The sequence below is a fragment of the Schistocerca cancellata genome, chromosome 5, assembly GCF_023864275.1.
Source record: "Schistocerca cancellata isolate TAMUIC-IGC-003103 chromosome 5, iqSchCanc2.1, whole genome shotgun sequence".
NCBI lineage: Eukaryota > Metazoa > Arthropoda > Insecta > Orthoptera > Acrididae > Schistocerca > Schistocerca cancellata.
This window is the reverse complement of record NC_064630.1, coordinates 64,018,661-64,042,552: the sequence shown is the minus strand read 5'-3', so window position 1 is coordinate 64,042,552 and position 23,892 is coordinate 64,018,661. Positions and strand designations below refer to the sequence as shown.

At 37.6% G+C, this 23,892-nt stretch overlaps 1 protein-coding gene across 1 annotated transcript in view; it reads left to right on the top strand.

Annotated features, from left to right (window-relative positions):
- The window catches only part of LOC126188365 (cyclic nucleotide-gated cation channel beta-3-like), a 318,171-nt gene extending 304,955 nt beyond the window's left edge, over positions 1–13,216 (top strand). Inside the window, exon 9 of the mRNA XM_049929963.1 lies at positions 12,724–13,216. Within this exon, the coding sequence (XP_049785920.1) occupies positions 12,724–13,216 (493 nt within the window). The remainder of the gene's footprint in view (positions 1–12,723) is intronic.
- Positions 13,217–23,892: the final 10,676 nt, after the last annotated feature.

Below are 23,892 nucleotides of genomic sequence, written 5' to 3'. Positions count from 1 at the left end.
CATTGACCACTGATCTTACCATACATGAACAGTGAACAACTCATAAATACAAGAATGTAGGAATGTATATGTCTGACAAGAGCATTGAGTAAATGGCTTCACAAAGTGCAGTGACTTATATCATTCAGACATTCTTTCCTGCATATTATTTAGTACTAATTTGCATAGATTCTGTATGTTTACCATGAAACATAAATAACAAATGTCTTTTATAAATAATACATTTTCAGTAACATAATAGAGCATGTACATTCTGTTCAGTTAAAATTACTTTTAGTGGTGTGTTTAACACAGACAATGTAGAACTCTTTCATATAAGCATGTATGAGACATTCTATTGATAAACTCCATCCACGTCTTCCTAATGGTCTGCCAGACACTTAGCAGACTGATGGCAAGAACAATAGTGTGAAGTAATATTTGTCACTTTCATTGTGTATCGCTAGCTCCATTTTACTTTTAGCAGTAGCACTGAAGTCATGTGGAATAGCTTATGAAGTCAATATGCATCTATAATGTAGCAAATGAAATGTGTCTGCAGTGATTGAAAATTCTTGATCTTCGACACTGTGAAACAAATCTCTTCTACTGCAAGCACTTTGCTTTCCATAGTTTGGGAAGTGGTAGTATGGACCAAAACAAGAAAAAAAGTCCAATAAACATGTGCTCAAAAATGCATAACTTAAAAGTTATGAGAGCTTGTTCATTAGAAGAGCTGTGTTTCAAAATAGTGAAGATGAACAAGTGCTAATAGCTCTTAAGTTATGCATTTTAGGGCACATGTTTACCAGACTTTTTTCCTTGTATTAGTCCATACTACCACTTCCCAAAATATGGAAAGCAAAGAACTTGCACTAGAAGAGATTTGTTTCACAGTATCGAAGATCAAGAATTGCTTATAGCTCTCGAGGTGTGCATTTTAGACCCCATGTTTACTTAACCTTTTTGTTTCAAATGATTATTCCTGACATATCCTTGAATGCTGACCATCACTTCCGAAACACACTATATACATAAATTATGTAACATAAATTTGCGGCAGTATACTTCTTATAATGTAGTGCTTTGTATCAAAGTAATTCTCACACAGTAATACTTAAACAAGTAGCTTCCTCTTATCATCTCTTATTAACCTGAAGAAATATGTCTTTCAATGTCAACAGTATTTTATGTGTGTGGCATTTTTCTTAAGATTGCTAGTACAACTAGCTGATTTCAAGTATAAAATTCTGTGTGCATAATTAAGAATTTACTATAAAACAATTCAGAATAGTTTACCGTATTTACTCGAATCGAAGCCGCACTCGAATCTAAGCCGCACCTGAAAAATGAGACTCGAAATCAAGGAAAAAACAATTTCCCGAATCTAAGCCGCACCTGAAATTTGAGACTCGAAATTCAAGGGGAGAGAAAAGTTTTAGGCCGCACCTCCAGATCGAAACAAAGTTGGTCCATTGTAATATGAGACACAATTTAGGTCGAATGAATGACGATACAGCTACAGTAGTTTGGTTCGAGTCGTAAGCTTAGCAGTTAAGCTTTACCAGGTAGCCATTGCAATGCGTCAGGCGCTACGTCCGTATTTATACGGGTACCCTTCCTTTTTCAGGTGCTTCGTTTGGTTTGAATTGATTGCTTATTTTTCTTTGATCTGATAAGTGCCGTTCTCTTTGTTATAGATCTTTACGTGTCACTCTAAGCTGAAAATGCATTACTGTACTGTGTCATGCATTGTTTGTTGCATTCTGATTATGAGTGTTTACAACCAGTCGCCGCTAGCGGCATGCCTTGCATTTGTGCGCGCTACCGCTGCTTACAATAAAAAAAAGAGAGGAATCGTCTCATTAGCGAAACAATGGCAAGAGACTGCTATTTGTTGTTATTTACACTAATGCTTTCTTTGATAATGATCAACAAGAACCAAATAATAGACTGTGTATGATAGAAGATGTTCTGAACGAGAGTTCAGCGAAAATTTTTCTCTGACTTTGTAGACGCCTCTGTAGTATGTTACATTCTGCACAGAAATTAGAGTCATCTTAGATTTAAAAATCTAGCCAATTGCCGCGCTTCATTTCTGACTGTATCACTATTAGGCATAAGAATAATACGAATATAAACATGACATGATATGTATATTCTTCCGTGTTTGCTGTTGTCTCACTCTAGTTTCGTAGTTTATTAGGCAGAAAACTAGAAAGAATAGAAGGCAAAATGTTTATATTAGTATTATTCTTATGGTGAAGAGAATACTGCATGTGATTCACAATTCATAAAAATTCCTATTAGCAACCATCTCTTCTCACAGGTAGGAAAAAATTCAGAATGTAGAGTTGGCCAGATTCACAAACATCCCAAACAGTCTTGCCAGTCGTATTTTCGTAGTACATTGAAATGCTGCTACTTTCGAAGATGAATAATACGGAATTTGTATCTACTTCGTTGGGTAATGCATGAAAATGTAGTGGTCAAAACTCGGGGCGGATAAAAAATCACGTCTTCCACTTTTTTTTTAAATTTATTTACTGGCGCAGAGGTTTTGGTGCCAGTATTTATCTTTGTGCCTGCAAAGCATGCCTGTGTAGCGCTACATATATTCGACAGTAGAAGTTAGTTGTGGCGGCACCTACAAACATTTTTCTGAACTTCCGCTTACTTTGCACTCGATTCTAAGCCGCAGGCGGTTTTTTGGATTACAAAAATCGGGAAAAAAGTGCGGCTTAGATTCGAGTAAATACGGTAGTTTTTGTAGGTTATGTAGTGTGTAATATTACTTGTAACATAACTTTGGTATATAGTTATGTAGCTGACAAACTCACAGAATACAAATAAGATGAAATTAATACAGAAAAAAATAAAGTTTTTGTACACAGCCCGAGATTTTTGAAAACATTTCATCTTTTGTAACAGAGTAATTTTTCTATGTGGCTTGAAATATTCTTCTAAATATTCAAAATGACCATAATTCCACAGAGTTAAGTAATGAAAAGTGAGATTACAAGTCACTCATCAGCAGTAAGAATACAGTAAAACTATATTCAGAGAATAGCTGTACTATCAGAAGGCTAATTTACAGCAGCAAATGGTACAGGACTGGATCCCTAGAGGTTATCATACTCCTAATGTGCAAAGATAACATATTTCTATGAGGAAGTAATTACATTGTTGTAAAATAAAAATCATATATCACACTTTATGTATTTAGAAAATACTTTGTAAAAGATTTCTAGCTGTTCCACTTGAATCACATGAAAATTTACTTTCTCTATCTATGTCTGTAAACTTCTACTTGTGCTATGTTCCTTAATCCAAATAACTTTTTTATTTTATGTGAAACTAATCTGTAAGTAACTGGATGAGGATTTAATATCACTTCAAATCATCCATCTTATGTGTCAAACAACTTTTTGTTTCCTTCACTAACTGCTCTGCATTTTTCGTTGATTTTCACAAGAACCAGGTCCCCAATGCTGAATTATGTAACATCAACTTACCCATATATATCTGTTTTTGTGAATTGTTCAGTTGTTCCATGATGGTTGTTCCATTCTCTTCCTAACAATTTCTTACTTCCCTGTGGAGTTAAGCTTTCACATTCAAGGTACTCTAATAAGTTATTGAATAATCAGTTGTTTTTTTTTCCTCCCCCCCCCCCCTTATGTCCACGTCCACTGCTCATGTGCATCTCACGGTAGCATTTTTGCTTCCCGAGCAGGGGGTCCTTGGTTCAATTCCCAGCCGGGTCAGAGGTTTTCCCTGCCTTGAGATGACTGGGTGTTGTTGTGTTATCTTCATCATCATCATTCATCCTCATTATGGTAGGAGAAAGGCAATGGCAAACCACCTACACTAGAACCTTGAGAACCTTGCCTAGTACGGCGGTGCGGGTCTTCCGCATCATTCCCCTACACTCTGTCACGGAGAATGGGACTTCATCATCATCATCATTTTGTCATACATAATTTCATGAAGAGAAACTCCAATAGTAAACTACACTATGTGATCAAAAGTATCCAGACACCTGGCTGGAAATGACTCACAAGTTCGTGGTACTCTCCATCAGTAATGCTGGAATTCAGTATGGTGTTGGCCCACCCTTAGCCCTGATGCCAGCTTCCCTCTCGCAGCCATACATTCAGTCAGGTGCTGGAAAGTTCTTGGGGAATGGCAGCCCATTTTTCACCGAGTGCTGCACTGAGGATAGATATCAGTGACAATCAGTGAGGCCTGAGGTGTTCTGTAGGATTCAGGTCAGGACTCTGTGCAGGCCAGTTCATTACAGGGATGTTATTGTCATGTAACCACTCTGCCCAAGGCCATGCATTAAGAACAGGTGCTCGATTGTGTTGAAAGTTGCAATCACCATCCCCGAATTGCTCTTCAAAAGTGGAAAGCAAGAAAGTGCTTAAAACATCAATGTGGCCCTGTGCTGCGATAGCACTATGCAAAACAACAAGTAGTGCAAACCACCTCAATGGGAAACATGACCACAGCATAACACCACTGCATCTGAATTTTACTGTTGGCACTTCACACGCTGGCAGATGACATTCACCAGGCATTTGGATCACCACATTGTGTACCATGATTCATCGCTCCACACAACATTTTTCCACTTTTCAATCATCCATTGTTTACGTTCCTTATACCAAGTGAGGCATCATTTCGCATCTACCGGTGTTGATGTGTGGCTTATGAGCAGCCCCTTGACCATGAAATCCACGTTTTCTCACCTCCTGCCTAACTGTCGTAGCACCTGTAGTGGAGTCTGATGAAGTTTGTAATTTCTATGTGATGGTCTGGATAGATGTATGCCTATTACACATTACGATCCTCTTCAACTCTCAGTGATCTCCATCAGCCAATAGATGAGGTCAGCCTATACGCTTTTGTGCTGTACACGTCCCTTCACATTTCCATTCACTATCACATTGGAAACAGTGGACCTAGGGATGTTTAGGAGTGTGGAAATCTCATGTACAGACATATGACATAAGTGACACCCAATCACCTGGCTACATTCGAAGACCGTGAGCTCCGCGGAGCTCCCCATTCTGCTCTTTCACAATATCTAATGACTACTGATGTCGCTGATATGGAGTACCTGGTAGTAGGTGGCAGCACAATGCATCTAATATGAAAAATGTGTTTTTGGTGGGTGTCAGGGTACTTTTGATCACATAGTGTATATGAAATGTCTACAAAATTCCTCACATAATCTATCCATCCACAATGATTTACATCACAATATGTCCTAAACAATCTACCTATCTGTCTTATGTACCTTTCAGTTGGATTACTAGCCAGAAAAGATACAAAAATTAATATGTGTTTTTTTTGTTTTCATGCCTCAAAATTTTTTCCATGCTTTGGAAGTAAACTGTGTTCCATTATATGACAGTACGGCTTTGGGTCTCCCTAAATCCTGAAAATAGTCTTTAACAATATAAGGAAAGGATAGTTGCTACTCCCCATATAGTGGAAACACAGAGTCACATGAAGACACAACTTATCAAAAATATACAACTCTCTCTCTCTACTCTCTCTCTCTCTCTCTCTCTCTCTCTCTCTCTCTCTCTCTCTCTCTCTCTCTCTTCTCTCCCTCTCCCACACATACACACACACAAACACACACACACACACACACACACACACACACACACACACACACACACACACACACACACTCATGCAAATGCAGCTCTCACACATGACCACAGTCTTTGGCAGCCAGACAGCTGTCTGGCTCCAGCTGCCAGAGACTGTGGTCGTGTGTGAGAGCTGCATTTGCATGAGTGTGTGTGTGTGTGTGTGTGTGTGTGTGTGTGTGTGTGTGTGTGTGTGTGTGTGTGTGTGTTGCCTATGTGTGGCAAAGGCCTTGTTGGCTGAAAGCTAACTTCCCCGAAAGTATTTTTGTTGTGCCTTTCTCTGACTCAGCACCTCTGCTATATGGTGAGTAGCAACTATCTTTTTCATTATACTGTTACATTCTATCCTGGATTTTCCATTGTTTGAAAATAGTCTTTACATATTTGAGATAATGTTGTTCTTTGTAGCTTTTCTAGAAGGGGAAGGTTTGATGAATTTTGAGAATAGATCAACAATTACAAAACTGTAACTATAACTACCTTTAGATATTTCTAACTGCCCAAAAAAATCCACCTCTATCAATTCCATTCATATTTTTGGCAGAATATTTTGCATGTAGCTTCTACATCTTTGATTAATAACTTGTGTTCTATGACATCAGTCACAACTCCCTAAAAGTTTTCTAACCCTTCTTGTCATGTTATAAAAATATAAATTTTTCTAAATTTTCTGTAAATATTTCAGTGCACAACAATACCATAGCTTTCTTGTAGATACCAAAGAAGTGTGTCAATAACTTCCAATTTTCACTGTCTGGTCTGTTCCTCTAAAAGAAGAGTCCTGCTGAAAACTTTAAAGTACAGTCCCAGTTTTTCTTTCCCCTTCATATCAATATAGCTTTTAACTAGTTTCCAATTTACATCATAGTTTTCATTCCACCTATGTCCTTACAAAACTTAGTTATTCCCTTCTAATCCTTCATTCCCGTTTAAACATTATTTTGTAATTTTTAGCACATTTCCCCTCATTCTTCTCATTCTCAACCCCCCTCCCTCCCTCCTCTCCCAATGGTAATCCAAACAATGCATTGACAAACACATTTTTATGTATCTAGTGATGTAATTAAACAAGTGCAAAAAGAGTACCTGCTATGTGATCCTGTTATGATATAACTTAACAGTGCTGCGAGTAGCTCATTGGTTTATTATCCGAGTATGCAGTGGTTTAATGTCCAGATAGATAGTTCCTGAATCTGAAAAATGCCCACTGAGTAGCCAATAGTTCCTTTTCTGTAACTGTGTAAATTTTTTTCACGTTGCTGCAAAGTTCTACTTGCAAAAGTGATTGAACAGTGCTCCACTTTCTTGAAATAAATGAGTCCCAATTCCATTGTTACTGCTATCACAAATTATACAAAAGGGGAGAGAAAGATGAAGGCTGCATAAGATTTTGCTGTCACTAATTTGTGACTTTATCACGTCAAAGGTTTGTTCACAATTTTCAACCCTAATTCAAGTACTGTTTTCTTAAGAAGTTTATTCAAACATGGCCGATCAAAGGATTGTGTCTTTACATATGTTTTTCTGCAGAAATTATTTAAACCAGAAAATGACTTTAACTCTTTCTTATTTCTAGGTTTAGAAAATTTTGCTATGGCCAAGATTTTTTCTTGATTGGTCAAAACTCTTTCCTCTGTTAGGCTGTGTCCCAGAATCTTCAATTTAGTCACAGGAAACTAACCATTTTCCAATTTTAAGGTAATTTCCCCTTCCTATAATTTCAACACCACTTTCCTTAAAATATTAAAATGTTTCTTCCAACTTTTCGCAATTATGTCATGTAAATATACAATTATTTTATTTAACAATTCCTTCCACAACAGACAGTTTGAAGCCCTAATGAATTCTGCCACAGACACATTTAACCAAACATGTAACACACAATATTGGAAACATTTCCCACAATACAAAAAGAGCTGTGTATTTCATAGCATAAAGTTAAAGAAAAATCTGATGAAAACCAGAGGTAAGACAAAGACTTTGTGTGAAGGAAATGTGTTCAAATTTATTTAGAAGCTCATATTTATTCCCTGGATTGTCTGTTTATTTAACTGTCTAGAATCAAGTTCAGTTCTTGCTCCCCCATCTCTTTTTCTCACGACAAGTGGGTTATTACATTCACTACAACCCCTTTCTATGCCCCCCCCCCCCCCAGCTCCCTCCCAAAAGTCTCTCTTTGTGAAATTCTAATAGAACATGGTTTTATGAAAAATGACTCATGAGGTTTCACCTTCAGTTTACAATGAACAGGTTTTCTGACTAAACATGTCTTTGACATTCAATTTTTTTATTTTCATTTTTTTTACAAGCTTAACAGCCTCAATAACTTGTTAGTTTACCAATTCCTAACACCCATCCTCTTCTTGTTCCTCACCATTACTGTATTCTTTGTCAGTTACATAGCCCCAGTCCTCATCACAAACAATCCCTTTTTTGTTTTTGATTGGTTTCACCACTGCAATTAACATTAACAATTTTGGTTTCTCAGTAATCCCACTCTCTGGCTCTCTAATTTTGAGTTCTCCAGTTTCCCAACTAAAACATATATTTGCTTTAACAGTCTGATTAATTCCAAAAATTAAGTCCTCATTAAGCTCAGAAATGCTAGGAAAACATTGTACAAAAAGTAAACCATCAATTTCAAACTCTAGCCTTACTTGAAACTTTACTGTTTTGCTGTGCATTCCAGTATCTCCTTCACATCGATGCCAATAACAGGTGATTCAACAAAATTCTTAAAATTCTTCTTTCCCTCAGTTTCTCAGAAATTCCTCTGATTGGGCTGCCTGTGTCTACCAAATAGTTCCCTTCCTAGTTGTCAGTTTTAACAAAGATGTAGGGACTCCCCTGTATCTCCTATCATCTTTATTTTCTTCTTCAAATAACGAATCATTTTTTACTCCTTCATAGCTAATATCACCCACACTTTGATTGTTTTCAGATTCATTATCAGAAATTGGTTGCAAAGTTGTTACAGGCGTTTTAAGCTTTTCTAAATTACCATCATTTTTCTCTCTTCCCACGAGACTGGATTTATTCGTTGTCTTCTACTTTATTAACAATATTAACATTATTATCAATATTACTGTAATGACCCCAGACAACTTTCAAAATCTAATCATCAATGCGTGTTACATTTTCCTCTTCTTTATTACCAGTGCTCCCTGCCTTTCTCACAGTCATCAATATCTGATTTTCTTGTACCACCCTCACATACATTACTCCCCTGTGAATCATCATCCCTACTTACAACATTATTTTCATTCAGGATATCATCTTTAAACACCACATAAATCATCCCATCTAATTCGTCATTAAAAATCATCATCAAAGCCATCTACAGCATAATCACTTATAACATTGCAGAATTTCTCAGTATTACTTCCACAGATCTAAAAACATCATTATCAATCGCCTCAGTCTCATAAATCATAGAATGAAGCTCCTCAGCCTCAGAACAGTGGTTCACACTTTCTGTGTCCTCCTTTGACACAAGATCACCATACTCACTAGTTTCAGCATCGGAAAAACAGATTCATTCACACTTCCCATACCTTCACTACTCATCAAATTAAAAAAGAAAATGGCTCTGAGCACTATGGGACTTAACATCTGAGGTCATCAGTCCCCTAGAACTTAGAACTACTTAAACCTAACTAACCAAAGGACATCACACACATCCATGCCCGAGGCAGGATTCGAACCTGCGACTGTAGCAGTCGCGCGGTTCCAGACTGAAGCGCCTAGAACTGCTCGGCCACAGCGGCCAGCTCATAAAATTATTTATATAATAAAGATAAAAGTTATCATCACCATTAATGCTTTCACACCTCACTTTTTCAATATTCGCTTCATTATGTAGCGTATGAAAAGTTTCAGCATCCAGTCTACATTCTTACATTTACCCAGATTGTAAATTCCTCTATTATACTCCTCAAAAATCATTTTTCTTCAAAAATTTCTATCAAAATGTAATCTGCCCACATGGTGAATCCCTAGTTATTGACTCTGTGCAATTCCACATTAACTTCTGTGGTACTACAGTGTTTAGCCTGATTACAATTATTTTCTCTCACTCCAAACTGCAAGGCAGATGCTGAGGCTACCTTAGATATTCCTTATCATTGCATCAGTTGTCTTGTATCCGGTTTTGATACTCCCTACTTTCTCTCTCCTACAGTCTATTGCTATTATCTACGTGCTTCTATTCATATCACTGTTGCTCCATTGATTATCCCTTCTATTTCCTTCCCACTGATAGTCATTTCTGAAGTTCATCTCTCATCATAAACTTATTCTGATTATTGCTCTGATTCCATTTGTTTGGTTGATATCTGTTATTCTTACTAAAATTACTATCTTGATTTCCATTTCATTCCAAAACTCTGTCAAGTTTTTCCATGTATTTCAGCAACTCCTCTACCAATTTGTCCATTTCATATGCAAGTTCCAACTGCACTCTACTTAGAAGTCTCCTTTTAAAGGTGTCAATCTGAATGAGTTCATCAAATAGTTTGTTTAAATGAATTAGTCTCTGAAGGGATTTTTCACAAAATGCTTTCATGCTTTCTTGCCCCATTCTATAAATCAACATATTCAAAAATACACTCTTTATTCTCAGTTGCTTTGTTTCATACCAAGATTTGGTTAAAAAACACTTTTCAAATTCGTCATAAGGCATTTCAGTATTAATGTTTTGATTTGCCCATGAGTACTTCCCCATTCAAAAACTTCTTTACAAATTTGATTTTTAAATTATCAGTGATACCACTTACAAAGGTGTCTCTTCATTGGTGCAAGAAATCAAGAGGTTTAATTTTACTGTCACCTGGAAATTGGTTAATTGAAACATTATTTCACAAGCCAGAGTCAGCACAATTATTGCTGAAACTTTTAGCTACAAACTTTTTCTGCAACTCAGCAAATTTCATGTTTATATTATTCATTTCACTACAACGTTCATCTGTATTGGTAGTTACAAGTTTTTCTTTGTTAGTGACTTTGGAGTCTTACTCCAGTACTCTGTTATTACAATGGTCTCCTGATTTTTTTAAATTTAAATTTTAAGTATGATTTATTCTTATCTATTACATTTTTCAATGCAGTACAATTATGTTCTACATATTGCTAAACAACTTCGAAATTGTGTTCAGTACAAGCGATTTCTGCATTGAATTTTGTTTTGAGACTACCAAATTTCGCTTACAAAGACAAAACTTGAGCAACAACATGTTTCTGATCTGTTTGTACTTCATTTTTAAGCTGTGTTATCTTGTTTCCATTTTTAGTTTTTCTTATATAATTGTTCTTGTATTAATATATCCAAATAGGGTTCTAAGGCCCTTAAAAGTATTGTTGGTTCGAGCAATTTGGCCACCTAAGATATTAGTTAAAATACTAGCTGTTTTGGTAATCCTACCTAAAGTATTAGTTAAAGTATTAGGTGTTTCAGCTAATAACCTTAACAATAATTCTACAACTCCACTGTTTGGGCCTGCAGCTTCAATTTTTTTCAGAATGGAGGAATGGTAAACAAGCATTGACATCAACACTTGTGACAAAGCAAGCTGGGATATTTTTACTTCCCCTCTTGTTTTGCCATCAGCCTCCTTAGAACTCATTTTTTTCATTTTTGAATTACAGTAGAGTGTCGATTATCTGAATGTCGGTCAACCGAACGACCGCTTAACCGAACTGTGTACTCGCTCGTACCTGTTACTCTCCCACCCTACCGTCCATCATCGCCCTCACTCCCAAACCAATTTTCCGACAGTAGTCGCCGCACTGGGCCACCGCTGGTGGAACATTGCTTCTAATGGGGCCTTCACAAGGTGCTACTGACTGGCCAAGCTGCCAGTCACTGTGCTTCAACAATCAGCACACGTCTGTCGGCTTGGCACTGGCAGTAGAAGTAGCGGCAGTATCAAAGCAGTTCACAGCAACAGCTGCGCCAGCTTAGAGTCGAGGCGTGCCGCTCTGCGCAGTTTGAAGGATTGCGCGCCCCCAAGAAGAGCTTCTCACAGTGCAAACACTCACCTTCTGTTCTGAACTTGACGATACAAAATGCTTAAACGTAAATGTGTTGTCCTTTCTATGAGGGACAAGTACGAGATTATTAAAAGGTTAGAAGAAGGTGAATCTGCAACCACTTTATCCAATGAGTACAAGGTGGGGAAGTCGACAATTACAGATATAAAAAAACAAAAGACGAGCATAGCAAATTTTATAGCTATGCTTGATTCTACTGATGGATCAACAAGCCATAAAACTATGAAGCTCACCACCATCACAGATCTAGATGATGCTGTTTACAAGTGGTTTACACAAAAGAGATCGGAAGGATAACCTATCTCAGGTCCCATTCTGTGTGAGAAGGCAATGCAGCTCAACGAAAAACTTGGAGGGCCTTCAAACTTTAAAGCGAGCACGGGCTGGTTAAAATGCTTTAAGTCAAGACATGGCATTTGTGAGCTTACAATACAGGGAGAAAAACTGTCGGCTGATTCTTCAGCAGCTGATTCTTTCAAAGTCAAACTAAGGGACGTATTAAGGGAAGAAGATTATGCTCTCAAAAACGTTTATAATTCTGACGAAACTGGACTTAACTGGAAAGCTTTACCGAGAAATATCTTGTTTCACATCATGAATTAGCAGCACCTGGTCCTAAAACAAGCAAGAACCGTATTACAGCTTTGGCTTGTGCTAATGCTACTGGAAGTCACCGACTGCCTATGTTCGTCGTTGGTAAAAGTAAAAAACCGTGTTGTTTCAAGCACGTCAATATTTCAGCCTTGCCTGTTGTGTACACCTCACAAAAGAGTGCCTGGATGGATAGTACGATTTTTATGAAGTGGTTTCTGGACGTTTTCATACCCTCTGTAAAAGCTCATCAGCTAAAGAATGAGAAGAGGGAGAAAACACTACTTCTCCTTGATAATGCACCAACTCATACGTCATGTGATATTTTAAACGAAAAAGACGAGTTCATAAAGGTAATATTTCTTCCACCTAACGTAACCTCCTTATTACAGCCCATGGATCAAGGTGTTATTGAGACTTTCAAATGATATTACAGGAAAGAATTGTTGCGTAAGTTATTGTTAGAAAGAGAAGAGGATGGAGAAGAAAGTCTCTTAAGAAATATTGACTTGAAAGACAAGTCCTACATGATTAGCGCAGCATGGAATAGTGCAAAGGAAGAGAATTTGGAGAAAGCCTGGAATAAAATTTTGGACACAGAAGAAAATTCACAAGGTATGATTGAAAATAGTGAACAGAATGATATGTCCGAAATTCTTGGTATGCTAAAAGAAATAGATTGCCACGAATGTGATGAAGAAGACATTCATGAATGGATGAATATCGATGATGCAGATCCAGGAGACCAAATCATGCAGGACAGTGAGATTGTAAGTGTCGTCACTGATAAAGATGATGCCGCCAGCATCTCATCAATCAGTGCTCCAGAAAGTGAAGATGAAAGTATACCGACAGCTTCTGAGGTGTTCACTTGTTTAGATACTGCCTTGCGATGGTTTGAAGCTCAAGATGAAAGTGACCAGTTTTAGATATCTGTAGTGAAAAAAGTACGTGACTTAGCTGCTCGTAAGCATGTAGGCTTGCTTAGACAGACAAAAATAAAGTATTTTTTTAAACATTAATTTTGTATACTGTGTGTATTGTTCATGCAAAATGCGTATGTAATACGTATATATTTTTGTTTAATAAACTGTGTCACATACTATATATTCCTACTGAAGTTGCCTTTGTATGTTACTTTGTAATACTAAAAGATATGCCTGTTTTTATGAATAAATTTACTGTACAGTACTTCTTTTTGGCAAATAAACATGTACAGTTCGATTATCCAAACAAACCAGTTTTCTGAACACCCATGTCCCCCAATTACTTCGGATAATCGACGCTCTACTGTAATTACCATTAACATATGTGAGTATAATCTGCATTTTCATAAGAGAAAAGTTGTATTTTATTGTATTGTATTTTATTGATCCAGGCAATCATAGTATTGTACAGTTGTACATATGATACTGGACAGGTCAAGAGTGCATATTTACAAGTAATTTTTACAAATTGATTTTTACATTATTTTGCAGTGAGGAAATTATCTATCTTAAACAAAACAGTCAATACAAATCATAGAATTGTACGGTTGTACATATGACATTGGACAGGTCAAGAGAACATATTTGCAAGTAATTTTTAATAAATTGATTTTACATTATTTTGTAATGAGGAAATTATCTGTCTTTAACAAAACAGTAAATATGAATGTTTTATGGTAAAATACAAACAACCAATACAAATGTAATAGTAAAATAATCCATTATATTTCATAGATGTGCACAGTATATAATAATCCAGTATATTTCATAGACATGCACAGTATATAATTTTCAGACCTAATTGAACATTTATTATAAAATTGTTTACAATTTTAACCCTTTAAAAAAAAGAAAAAAAATGATCAACTGCATAAAAGCATTGGTGCAAGAGATATTTTTTTAACTTATGTGTGAAGGCTCTTGGGTTCTTTGTTGCTTTGATTTCATTTGGTAAATTATTATACATTTGTATCCCATCCTCAGTTGTAAAGAATACAACACCAGATCTAATTTTATGCTTAGTTTTATGTATGCAATTGATTTTCTAATTTATTTCAACTATTCCTAGTTAGTAACTTTTGTTATAGGGTGAAATCAGTAATTGTTTCGTAACTTAAATTCTATTGTTGACATATAAACAAATATAAATTTTGTACTAATTATGAACATTTGGAGGAACAACTAATAGTATTCATAAAGGATTCATTTGGCTCTATTCAAAAACATGTTAGCAATTAATTCCAAAGTGGTTAACAGTTTTGTCAAAAGCATTGTTTGCATACAGATATTTGTTAATTTCATTATTTAAACCAATAATTTGGCCTAACTCTTGTAGTAGAAGAAACTATTGAAAAGAATCCAATTTTTTGATGTATTCATTTAATTTAATGAGTTAAGTTTTAATTGTAATTTCTCTAAATTTAAATTCAAACAATGTGTAGTTTCAATACTTTATATTGTGAGGATATATATGGGCCTGATTTTTGACCCTGAGACAGTCACTCCATGGCCGAGTTACAGATAAGAAACCAGTGTTGTGTAGAACAACAACATTGCTTGATCTTAACTGTGAAATAAGTGTAACACAATTAGGCTGTGTGCTAAAACAATGACAGTGTCCGTTCAATAGGTAGCACAATTTATTTGAACAACTGTGAACTGTGTGGTTAGTGTTTTACAGCTGATAGATGTTAAATAGTAAACTATTGTAGCAGTATGTGGATGAATGCCTGCAAACTATTAATGAGCCTTCTCGAAAGTTAAACAGTAGTGCACTGGCCATATTAAATTTGTATAGGAGGGGTTATGAACAGTGAAAGTAAACTGCTGTGAAATGCAAATGTTCACCTGTTGGCTACATCATTTAAAGTAGTCTGTGTTTGACTTCCACCCTCCATTTTTCAGCCAGTGTAGCAACATAGTATGTTGACACTGGGGACTACAAATGAATAAATAAAGCAGGTGAGCAAAACATTTGTTGCCCTGACATGAGGACTATTGTATGTGGGTACAATAAACTATGACTCATGAGCTTTGACAGTGAAGTGTGAACTCTGGCAGTTTACTGTTATTTAAATGGAAGAGATGCTACAGCCAATCAACACTGGGGTTTCATGGTCACAGTAGGACAGCAGCCAATCAGCAAGCTGGTTCTATGGAAGCAGCAATTGAGTACAGGAGCAGCCAGGCAGCATGCAGGTGGACACATCTGAACAAGATAAACAAGATGCCTCACCGAGAGAATTACAACTTGCAGCTGACGATGAGTCGAGATGACAGCAGTGGCAGCAGCAGGAGATGAGTGATTAAAAACTAAGGGAATTTTGTAGCAAAATCAGTTTTGTATTAAGTGATACATAATGAGTGGCCTTAACAAACAAGACAGTGTGACTGAGAATAAAGCTGTAGAGATAAAGTTTTTAAGTGAACAGAAAGATCTAAGTTGTACTGGTTCTGTAGACGATAGTAGTTATAAATCAGACATGAATGTAACTTTGAAGGATGGGGACGAAGTCCTATTGTAAAGAGCAAAATAGACGAAACAGTACTGAAGTGTATGAGGTTGTTAAGGTTAAGGAGGAGGAATCTAGTAGCAAAAGTCAGCAAGAGCAAAAGTTTATGACAGATGGAAAAGTGGAAGTGATGTTAAGGCAAATTATGAGTAGTTTGAATAGTATGGAAATTAGTATGAAAAAAGACATTAGCAGGGTGGAAAAGAAAACTGATAGCATTAGAACTGACATGGTTAACTTAAAGGATGAACTGAAGAAAGAAATTAAAAAATGAGATTAAGTTAGTCAGCTTTCGTTTGGTAAGTCACATCATCTTTGTTTTTAGATATATTTATTTATTTATTTATTTATTTATTTATTGTTCTGTGGGACCAAATTAAGGAGAAGTCTCCATGGTCATGGAACGAGTCAATACATGAAATTATAACACGATATTAGAAACAGATAAAATGAAATATAAAAAAACATATTCAGGTGACAAGTCGTAAGTTTAAATAAAGAAAATCAACAATGTAACACTGGAATTTGCTTGATTTTTTAGCTCTTCCAGGAGCTCCTTGACAGAATAGAAGGAGTGAGCCATGAGGAAACTCTTCAGTTTAGACTTAAAAGAATTTGGGCTACTGCTAAGATTTTTGAGTTCTTGTGGTAGCTTATTGAAAATGGATGCAGCAGAATACTGCACTCCTTTCTGCACAAGAGTCAAGGAAGTGCATTCCACATGCAGATTTTATTTCTGCCTAGTATTAACTGAGTGAAAGCTGCTAACTCAGTGATAGTAGTAAGACGAGTGTAATTTCTAATTCTAGTGAGATGTTGAATGATGGTGTGGGTAGGAATGTTTATCCCATAAAAGGAGAAGAGGAACTTACTATAATAAAATTAAGTGATGAAACAGAGTGTATTGATAATGCTCAGGATGGCTGAAGTGTCAAAACGGATGGTAGATTTTTAAGAGAACGTAAGGAACTCAGGTGCTTTGCTTTGTGGTCTAATAGTGGAGACAAGGATCAACTAATTAGCCAACTATTTGAGGACAGTGAAAGTGACAGTGGGTCTGATTTTGAGAGTAGTTGTAATGATGATAGCAGTAACAAACCCAGTAGTGATGAGGACAAGGTATTTGAATTTGTAATTGATAATGATGGCCATGTGGTAAGTAAAGAAAGAATAAGGAGGATAATATTAGGCCTAATGAAGAGTTAGAGTTTGAGAGAGGTAATGAGGAAGAGGACCATGCTTTCTGTCATTTGACTATGTCTGATAATCAGTTTGGTAAGCAGGATGATAGTTTTTCCAGGGAAAGGATTAATGAGGATATGTTATATGAAGAAGATCACATGGTAAGTAAAAAGGAAGTGTGGAACTCTGTAATAAAAGCAAGTGTACAAGGTATACATGTCAAGTGTTTACTGGACAGTGGTAGTGATTTGAATGGCATTTCACAGTCATTTTTTGAATCTGTTAATAACACAGAGGGTATAGTAGTGATGCATGTTCCTGGAATAAAAATTATTGGTTCTACTGGTAAGCTATCCAAGAGTGTGAAACAAGAAGTACTATTAACTGTGGAATTTGCAGGACAGATGTTGGAGTACAATTTCTTGGTAATTCAAAATCTCAGCATTGATGTAATATTTGGAACTAATTCCTCATGAAAATTATGTGTAAATATTGGTTTTGCTAACGGTAAGTTTAGTTTTAAGTGCAACGGAAATAGGTATGAAATATCATTTTTGGGAGGCATGGACTAGTGTGTGCAAACTGAATTAGATTTGCCATTAAGAGTTTTGACCTCTGAGAAGGTTGATGAGGAAGAGGAGGAGCAGAGAGTAAGGTTGGGAATAATAAAGAGAGTTGAGGATATTGAAGGTATTACAAATAATCACATGGAGGAATTAAATGGTATTTTCCTGAGACAGGCCAGGTTTGGTAAAAGATTTTGAGTGCAAATTAAAGTTTTAAGGATCATGAACCATTTTTCTAGAAACCTTATATAATTCCATTTTCAAAAAAGAAAGCAGTGAGAAAAGAAATTCAAAAGATGGTCTCATGGGGGATTATTGAAAGGTTAAACAGTAGGTATAATAACCCACTTGTGGTTGTAAAGAATAAGAATGTAGGTGTCAGGTTGGTTCTGGATGTCAGCAGGTTGATTAAAATTGTAATAGGGGAGGGTGACAGACCCACTAACATAGATTAAATTTTGTAAAGGTTTCATGGATGTAAATTTCTGACTTCTTTTTATGTGACTTGTGGTTATTGGAATACCAGTTTTGCCAAGGAATTTAGGCCATATACAGCATTTCTACATGAAGGTAAGTGTTACCAGTACTGTTGGCACCATTTGGTCTCAACTTGTCTGTGTGTGTGTTTATCAAAGCTATTTACAAGGTGCTAGGTGAGATAATAACCAATGAAATGAAGGTCTATGTAGATGATAACTTGTAGCGAGTGCAGAAGGGTTCAAGCACTGTAAGATTCTGAATGAAGTACTGAGAGCTATGTATAGATGAGGTATGAAATTAAAATTAAGTAAATTTGAATTTGTAAAGAAGGAAATTTCATTTTTGGGTCACTAGATTAACAAGGAAGCTATACAGCCTTATCCAGAAAAGCTTGCTGCTATTGTGGGTTTCCCACCCCCAAAAAACAAGAAGGATCTTAAAGCTATGTTTGGCTTCTACCAAAAGTTTATATCAGATCAGTCATTTAGCTGTTCTTGCCTTGGTAATTTGTTGAAAAAGAATGTCGATGTGGAATTGGACCGAGGAGTGTGAAGAAGCATATCAGCGTTTGAAAAAAGAATTAGTAAACAGTAAGATTTTATGTTTTTGTGGTTTGGGGGTAGAAATTTTCCAATTAATACCTACTGAGCTGGGGGTTGAACACAAAACTATTGCTTTTCCTAGTAGAACATTACAGCTACATGAAAAGAACTATTACATTTCAGAATTAGATGCTTTGGAATTATTTTTGGATTTCAAAAGTTTGAGTACTATTTGCTTGGGCATAATACTGTAGTATATACAGATCATGAGGCTTTGAGTTACCTTCAGAAGTGCAGGCTGAAACACACCATGTAAACTAGGTGGGCTTTGTATTGTTACTATGGAGTGTTTTTCTGTAGAATCAATTTTGCTTGCACATAAGACCATAATGTATACAGATCTTAAGGCTTTGAGTTACCTTCAGAAGTGCAGGCTGAAACACACCAGGTTAACTAGGTGGGCTTTGTGTTTGCAACAATCTGAGTTGGAGGTAAGATATGTAAAAGGAGAAGACAATATTGTGCAGATGCATTATCTAGGATGCCAAGCAGGGAAAAAGGATACTGACAGGAATGAGAACTGTGAAGAACAAGTAAGGTTGTTTAATTGAGAAGGGAGCAGAATGAGGATCAAAATTTGAGGTTGGTTAAGTAGTATTACAATTCAGATAACATGCCAAAGATGAAACAGTACTATACTGTACATAAAGGATTGTTGTTTTAGGAGGAAACATTTGAATGATCAGGACTGGAAGTTATGCTTCCCTGACCAACATGTTGATAAATTTATTGACTATTTGCATGAAAGTTATGGACTTAATGGGATGAAGAAAATAGTAACTAAGATGCAGTAGACAGTAATATTTAACAACTTATGGAGGCGGGTTAAGCAGTGACTAGATAGGTGTGATAAATTTCAGAGAGTAAAGACACCTAGTGTGCCATCAAAAGGCTTAATGCATTCTGTCCTTCCTAGTGAACCTAAAGAGCTTATAGCAGTTAACTTCCTAGGAGCGTTGCCTGTATCTACAGGAGGTTGTAACTATATTTTCATTGTTCTGGACACATTCTCAAAATATGTAAAACAGTATCCAATTAAGAAGGCAAATACTAGTAGAAGCTGACACCTGATCACTTTAGCAATGTAGGGGTACCAAAATCACTTTTGTGTGACAATGGTGGCTCTGAGCACTATGGGACTTAACTTCTGGGGTCATCAGTCCCCTAGAACTTAGAACTACTTAAACCTAATTAACCTAAGGACATCACACACATCCATGCCTGAGGCATGATTCGAACCTGCGACCATAGCGGTTGAATTGTTCCAGACTGTAGCGTGTAGAACCGCTTGGCCACCCCGGCCGACTCTCTGACAATGGTCCACAATTTGTTTCAGAGAGGTTTGAACACTGTATGGCAATACACAAGATAAAACACATAAAGTTTTCTATCTATTTTCCACAAGGTAACACAAGTGAAAGGGTTATGAAGGAGATTAATAGGCTGTGCAGGACTTATTGTAGTAAGAAACACACTGTTTGGGTGGGTCATTTTTGACATTTTGAAAACATCATCAACAACTTGTTGAGCAAATCAACAGGATATACCCTATGTGAGCTTAGGTTCAATGAGAGACCCACTAGTATTGTCAGAGAAGAAGTGGATTTCCCTCAGGTATGTGAAGTATCACAGGATGAAAAAATGAGATTGGCTAAAGAGATGATAAAAAAGAAAGTAGCAGGAAGGAAGAGAAGGCATGACAAAGGAGTGAATCAGACTAGTTTCAGAATAGGTGACCTCTTCCTTGTCAAAACCAAAGAAAATCCATGAATCCAAAGAGCAAGTTTTCAAAATAGGTGAGATGTGTCATCACCATATCATCATCTGAATAATAAAAAAACTGAAAAACTCTGATTGAACAGACTGTGCAACTTGTCTTGTTTTCTGTTCAAATACAGCATGTAGCTTGCCCCACATATCTCACTCAAACTCACATGCAGCCAGCAGTATGATGGCTTTTGCTTCAACAGTTCTAATATTGAAGTGACTTGTTGCACAATCAGTTTTGTCTAATGTCTTTACCACAGTGGTAAACAAATGTATTTTTGCTTCTGTAGCATCACTGACAAAGCCACTGGCATTAGTCTGTCTCTAATACACACTTCTCATGTGTTGTCTGATGATGCATGTAGTAATATTTGTATTGAAAAATTCCATACGGTCCAGTTTTCCAATCACATACAGGTCATGAATACTATGGAAATCCATTGTAGCCCCAAAAAACTGTTCATATTTACAGCTGCAAAAATAACATTTGTAAATTTGCTGTATAATTTTTCACATACAGAGTCTGCCAGAAAAATGTATACACACTTTAAGGAACGAAAAGTATTACTTATGTGTTTATTTTACATTTAATAATTGGTCACATAAGTTATACAAACTTCAGTTTAGCACATGGTTACTTTAAATGTTCAAAATGTTCACCGTTGGCAGCTATACACATAATATTATATTGCAGGCTCAAAAAACGCCTGTCAAGCAGCTTGGAATATAATAAGAAGTGAAATCAATATGAGCAGACAGGAAGCCACAGTGCCTATAGATTGCAACATCCTTAACGAGTATTTTATAAATTGTGCCAGCTCTCATTCTTCTTCTTCTTCTTCTTTTGGTAAAAATAATTCTGATAATATTTCAGTTGCTGTAACCCTTCTTAAACAACAAGCACCAGCAACCAAGAAATTCTCTTGGTCAAAAATCACCTCCGGCCACATTATCAAATCTATAAAGAAACTTAAAAACTCAAAAACAGGAGACTATTACGGGCTTATAAACGTTATTGTTAAACACATAGCCACTGCAATCTTAATGCCACTAACATATCTGACGAATCTCACACTTGAAGAAGGAGTATTCCCTGAATGTCTGAAAATGACAGTTACATTCCCAATCTATAAGAAGGTGGCAGAAAAAGGCCAAACAATTATAGACCTATATCAACAGTTCCCATTATATCAAAAGTAATAGAAAACTGCATACATATCCAAATTTACAATTATTTTGAAAGTAAGAACCATTTTGGCGTTCGATCTGAACTATCGACAACAAAAGCAGTTGAATGCCTCCTTAGTAATATATGAGGGAATAGAATATAGTTGTAGGTTAACAACTAGAATTCTCTCAGATACGGATTTATTAGCAATTGGCTTCTACACAGATACAAGTCCAGAGGCTAACTGCCGTTAGCGGCCAACATCCTCGCCAAAGCCCTCTCCTCAAAGATCGCCCACTTATACACAGAACAAATATCAATATTTGTGGCACTCTACGCCACATAGCCCCTCCCCCCCCTCCCCCGCACAGTATGGAGTACGTCCCTGTGAATGGGGGGGGGAGGGGGGGTGAGAAGTTAGGATGGTAACATACAGTTCTTCCGCGTCAGGTGTCAGGTGAAAGCAGTCAACTGGAAGAAGACGGGGGGTGAAACCCGGTACGTCGACGGTGAAGTCAGCAAGCGATGCCAGTGGCTGAAGATGACATCCCGTCCTGGAGTGGAGGTGTAGCACTTCATCAGCAGGCAGGCAGAGAGTCACCTTGCCAGAAGGCCTAACAAAGGCGTGTAAATTGCCACATACAGCACTTCTGCTCAATTTAAAGCGGCGCACCACACAAGTTTCTGCACTTCCTCCCTCAACATTGTCACACGCGAGTACCATACACACCGTATTGCCATCTACGACAACAGATAATTTATGTATGTCATCAGGGTGTACATGTGTTGTGAATTCTTGGATGGTACCTGTACGAGCAATGGTAGGGAGGCAGGGAGGTGTGGGAAAGCCATGGCAGGGGGAAGCATCTGCGAAGAGGGGGGTGGCAGGTGCACTGGACTGCGCAGGTGACAACCTCGGGCAATCAGCTGACGGACGACGGAGTGTGACCGAAGGCAATGAGGAGCCAGCGTGGATTGAACGGCGTGACAAAGAGCTGTCACACAAAGATGGTTACACAATGGTAGAATCCGAGTTGTTGGCAGTTCGACTGCGAAGGCTGTGAGGAGTGAAACCTCGAAAAGATTGGCCACTCAAATTAGATGAACGTGGAGAAGAAGCAGTACTCAGTAGAGAAGCACTCTGTAGAGAAGTAGGGGCAGAAGCAGGGAGGTTCACCTGAGGCTCAATGAAAGCTGGTTTCACTCGGTTGAGTGAGACTGTGGTTACAGTGTCTTTTATGAGGAGATCCATGTTATTCTCGGAGCGTTTGATGACCTTGTAAGGACCTGTGTAGGGCAACTGAAGCGGGTACAAGAGTCTAGCGTGCGCGGTACGTACACGCGCAGAGGTGTATGAGTAGCCAGAGGTGGCGGCTGAATTCTGCTGCAGTGCAAGCGCACTCGCTCGAGAAGTGAAGGGAGTTCAGAGGGCCGTGGAAGTGGTGTGGGAGTGACTAATTCTCCAGGCAATACCAGATGTTGGCCATACACAAACTCGGCTACAGAACCCTTGAGGTCTTCCTTGAAAGTCGCATGAAGGCCAAGAAGCACGAAGGGCAGTGCTTCTGTCCATAGAGTGTCATGGCAATGCAAGGCAGACTTTAAGGTGCAATGCCATCGCGCGTCAAGCCCATTGCTTCGAGGGTGTTATGCAGAAGTATGAATTTTGACAATACCACATATGTTACATAAGTCGGAGAAAACTGAAGACTCGAATTGTCGTCCCTGGTCAGTGATGAGGTAAACAGGTGAGCCAAATTTAGAGATCCACAAATCTAAGAATGCTCGGCTTACTGTCTCAGAGGTAATGTTCGGAATAGGCGCAGCCTCAGCCCACTGAGCCATCCTGTCAATAGCTGTAAACAAGTAATGGAAACCCTCGTAGGGGGGCAAAGGGCCTACGAGGTCCACATGAACATGGTGAAACTGGCCTGGTGGTTGGGCAAAACAGCCAAGGGGTGGGGAAGTGTGCCTGGAAACTTTGTTCTGTTGACACAACATGCATGCCCTGGCCCAAGACCAACAGTCACGGTGCATATCTCTCCAGACAAACCGTTCAGCTACCAGACGGGTGGAAGCTTTGACTCCGGGGTGTGCTAATGTGTGTAATTTGTCAAAGACCTGGTGTTGAAGGGGCTTAGGAATGAATGGCCGCAACATACCACTCGGTTCATCACACCACAGTAAGTCAGATATGCCAGGGAAAGTAGAGCGTACCAGTTGGAGAGAGGAGCTGTTGTCCGAAATTAACTGCATGGTATCGGGGTCTGCCGATTGCAAACGAGGTAGGTCCGTTAAGTCAATTAAGGTTGTGACAGCACCAACGCATGAGAGAAAATCA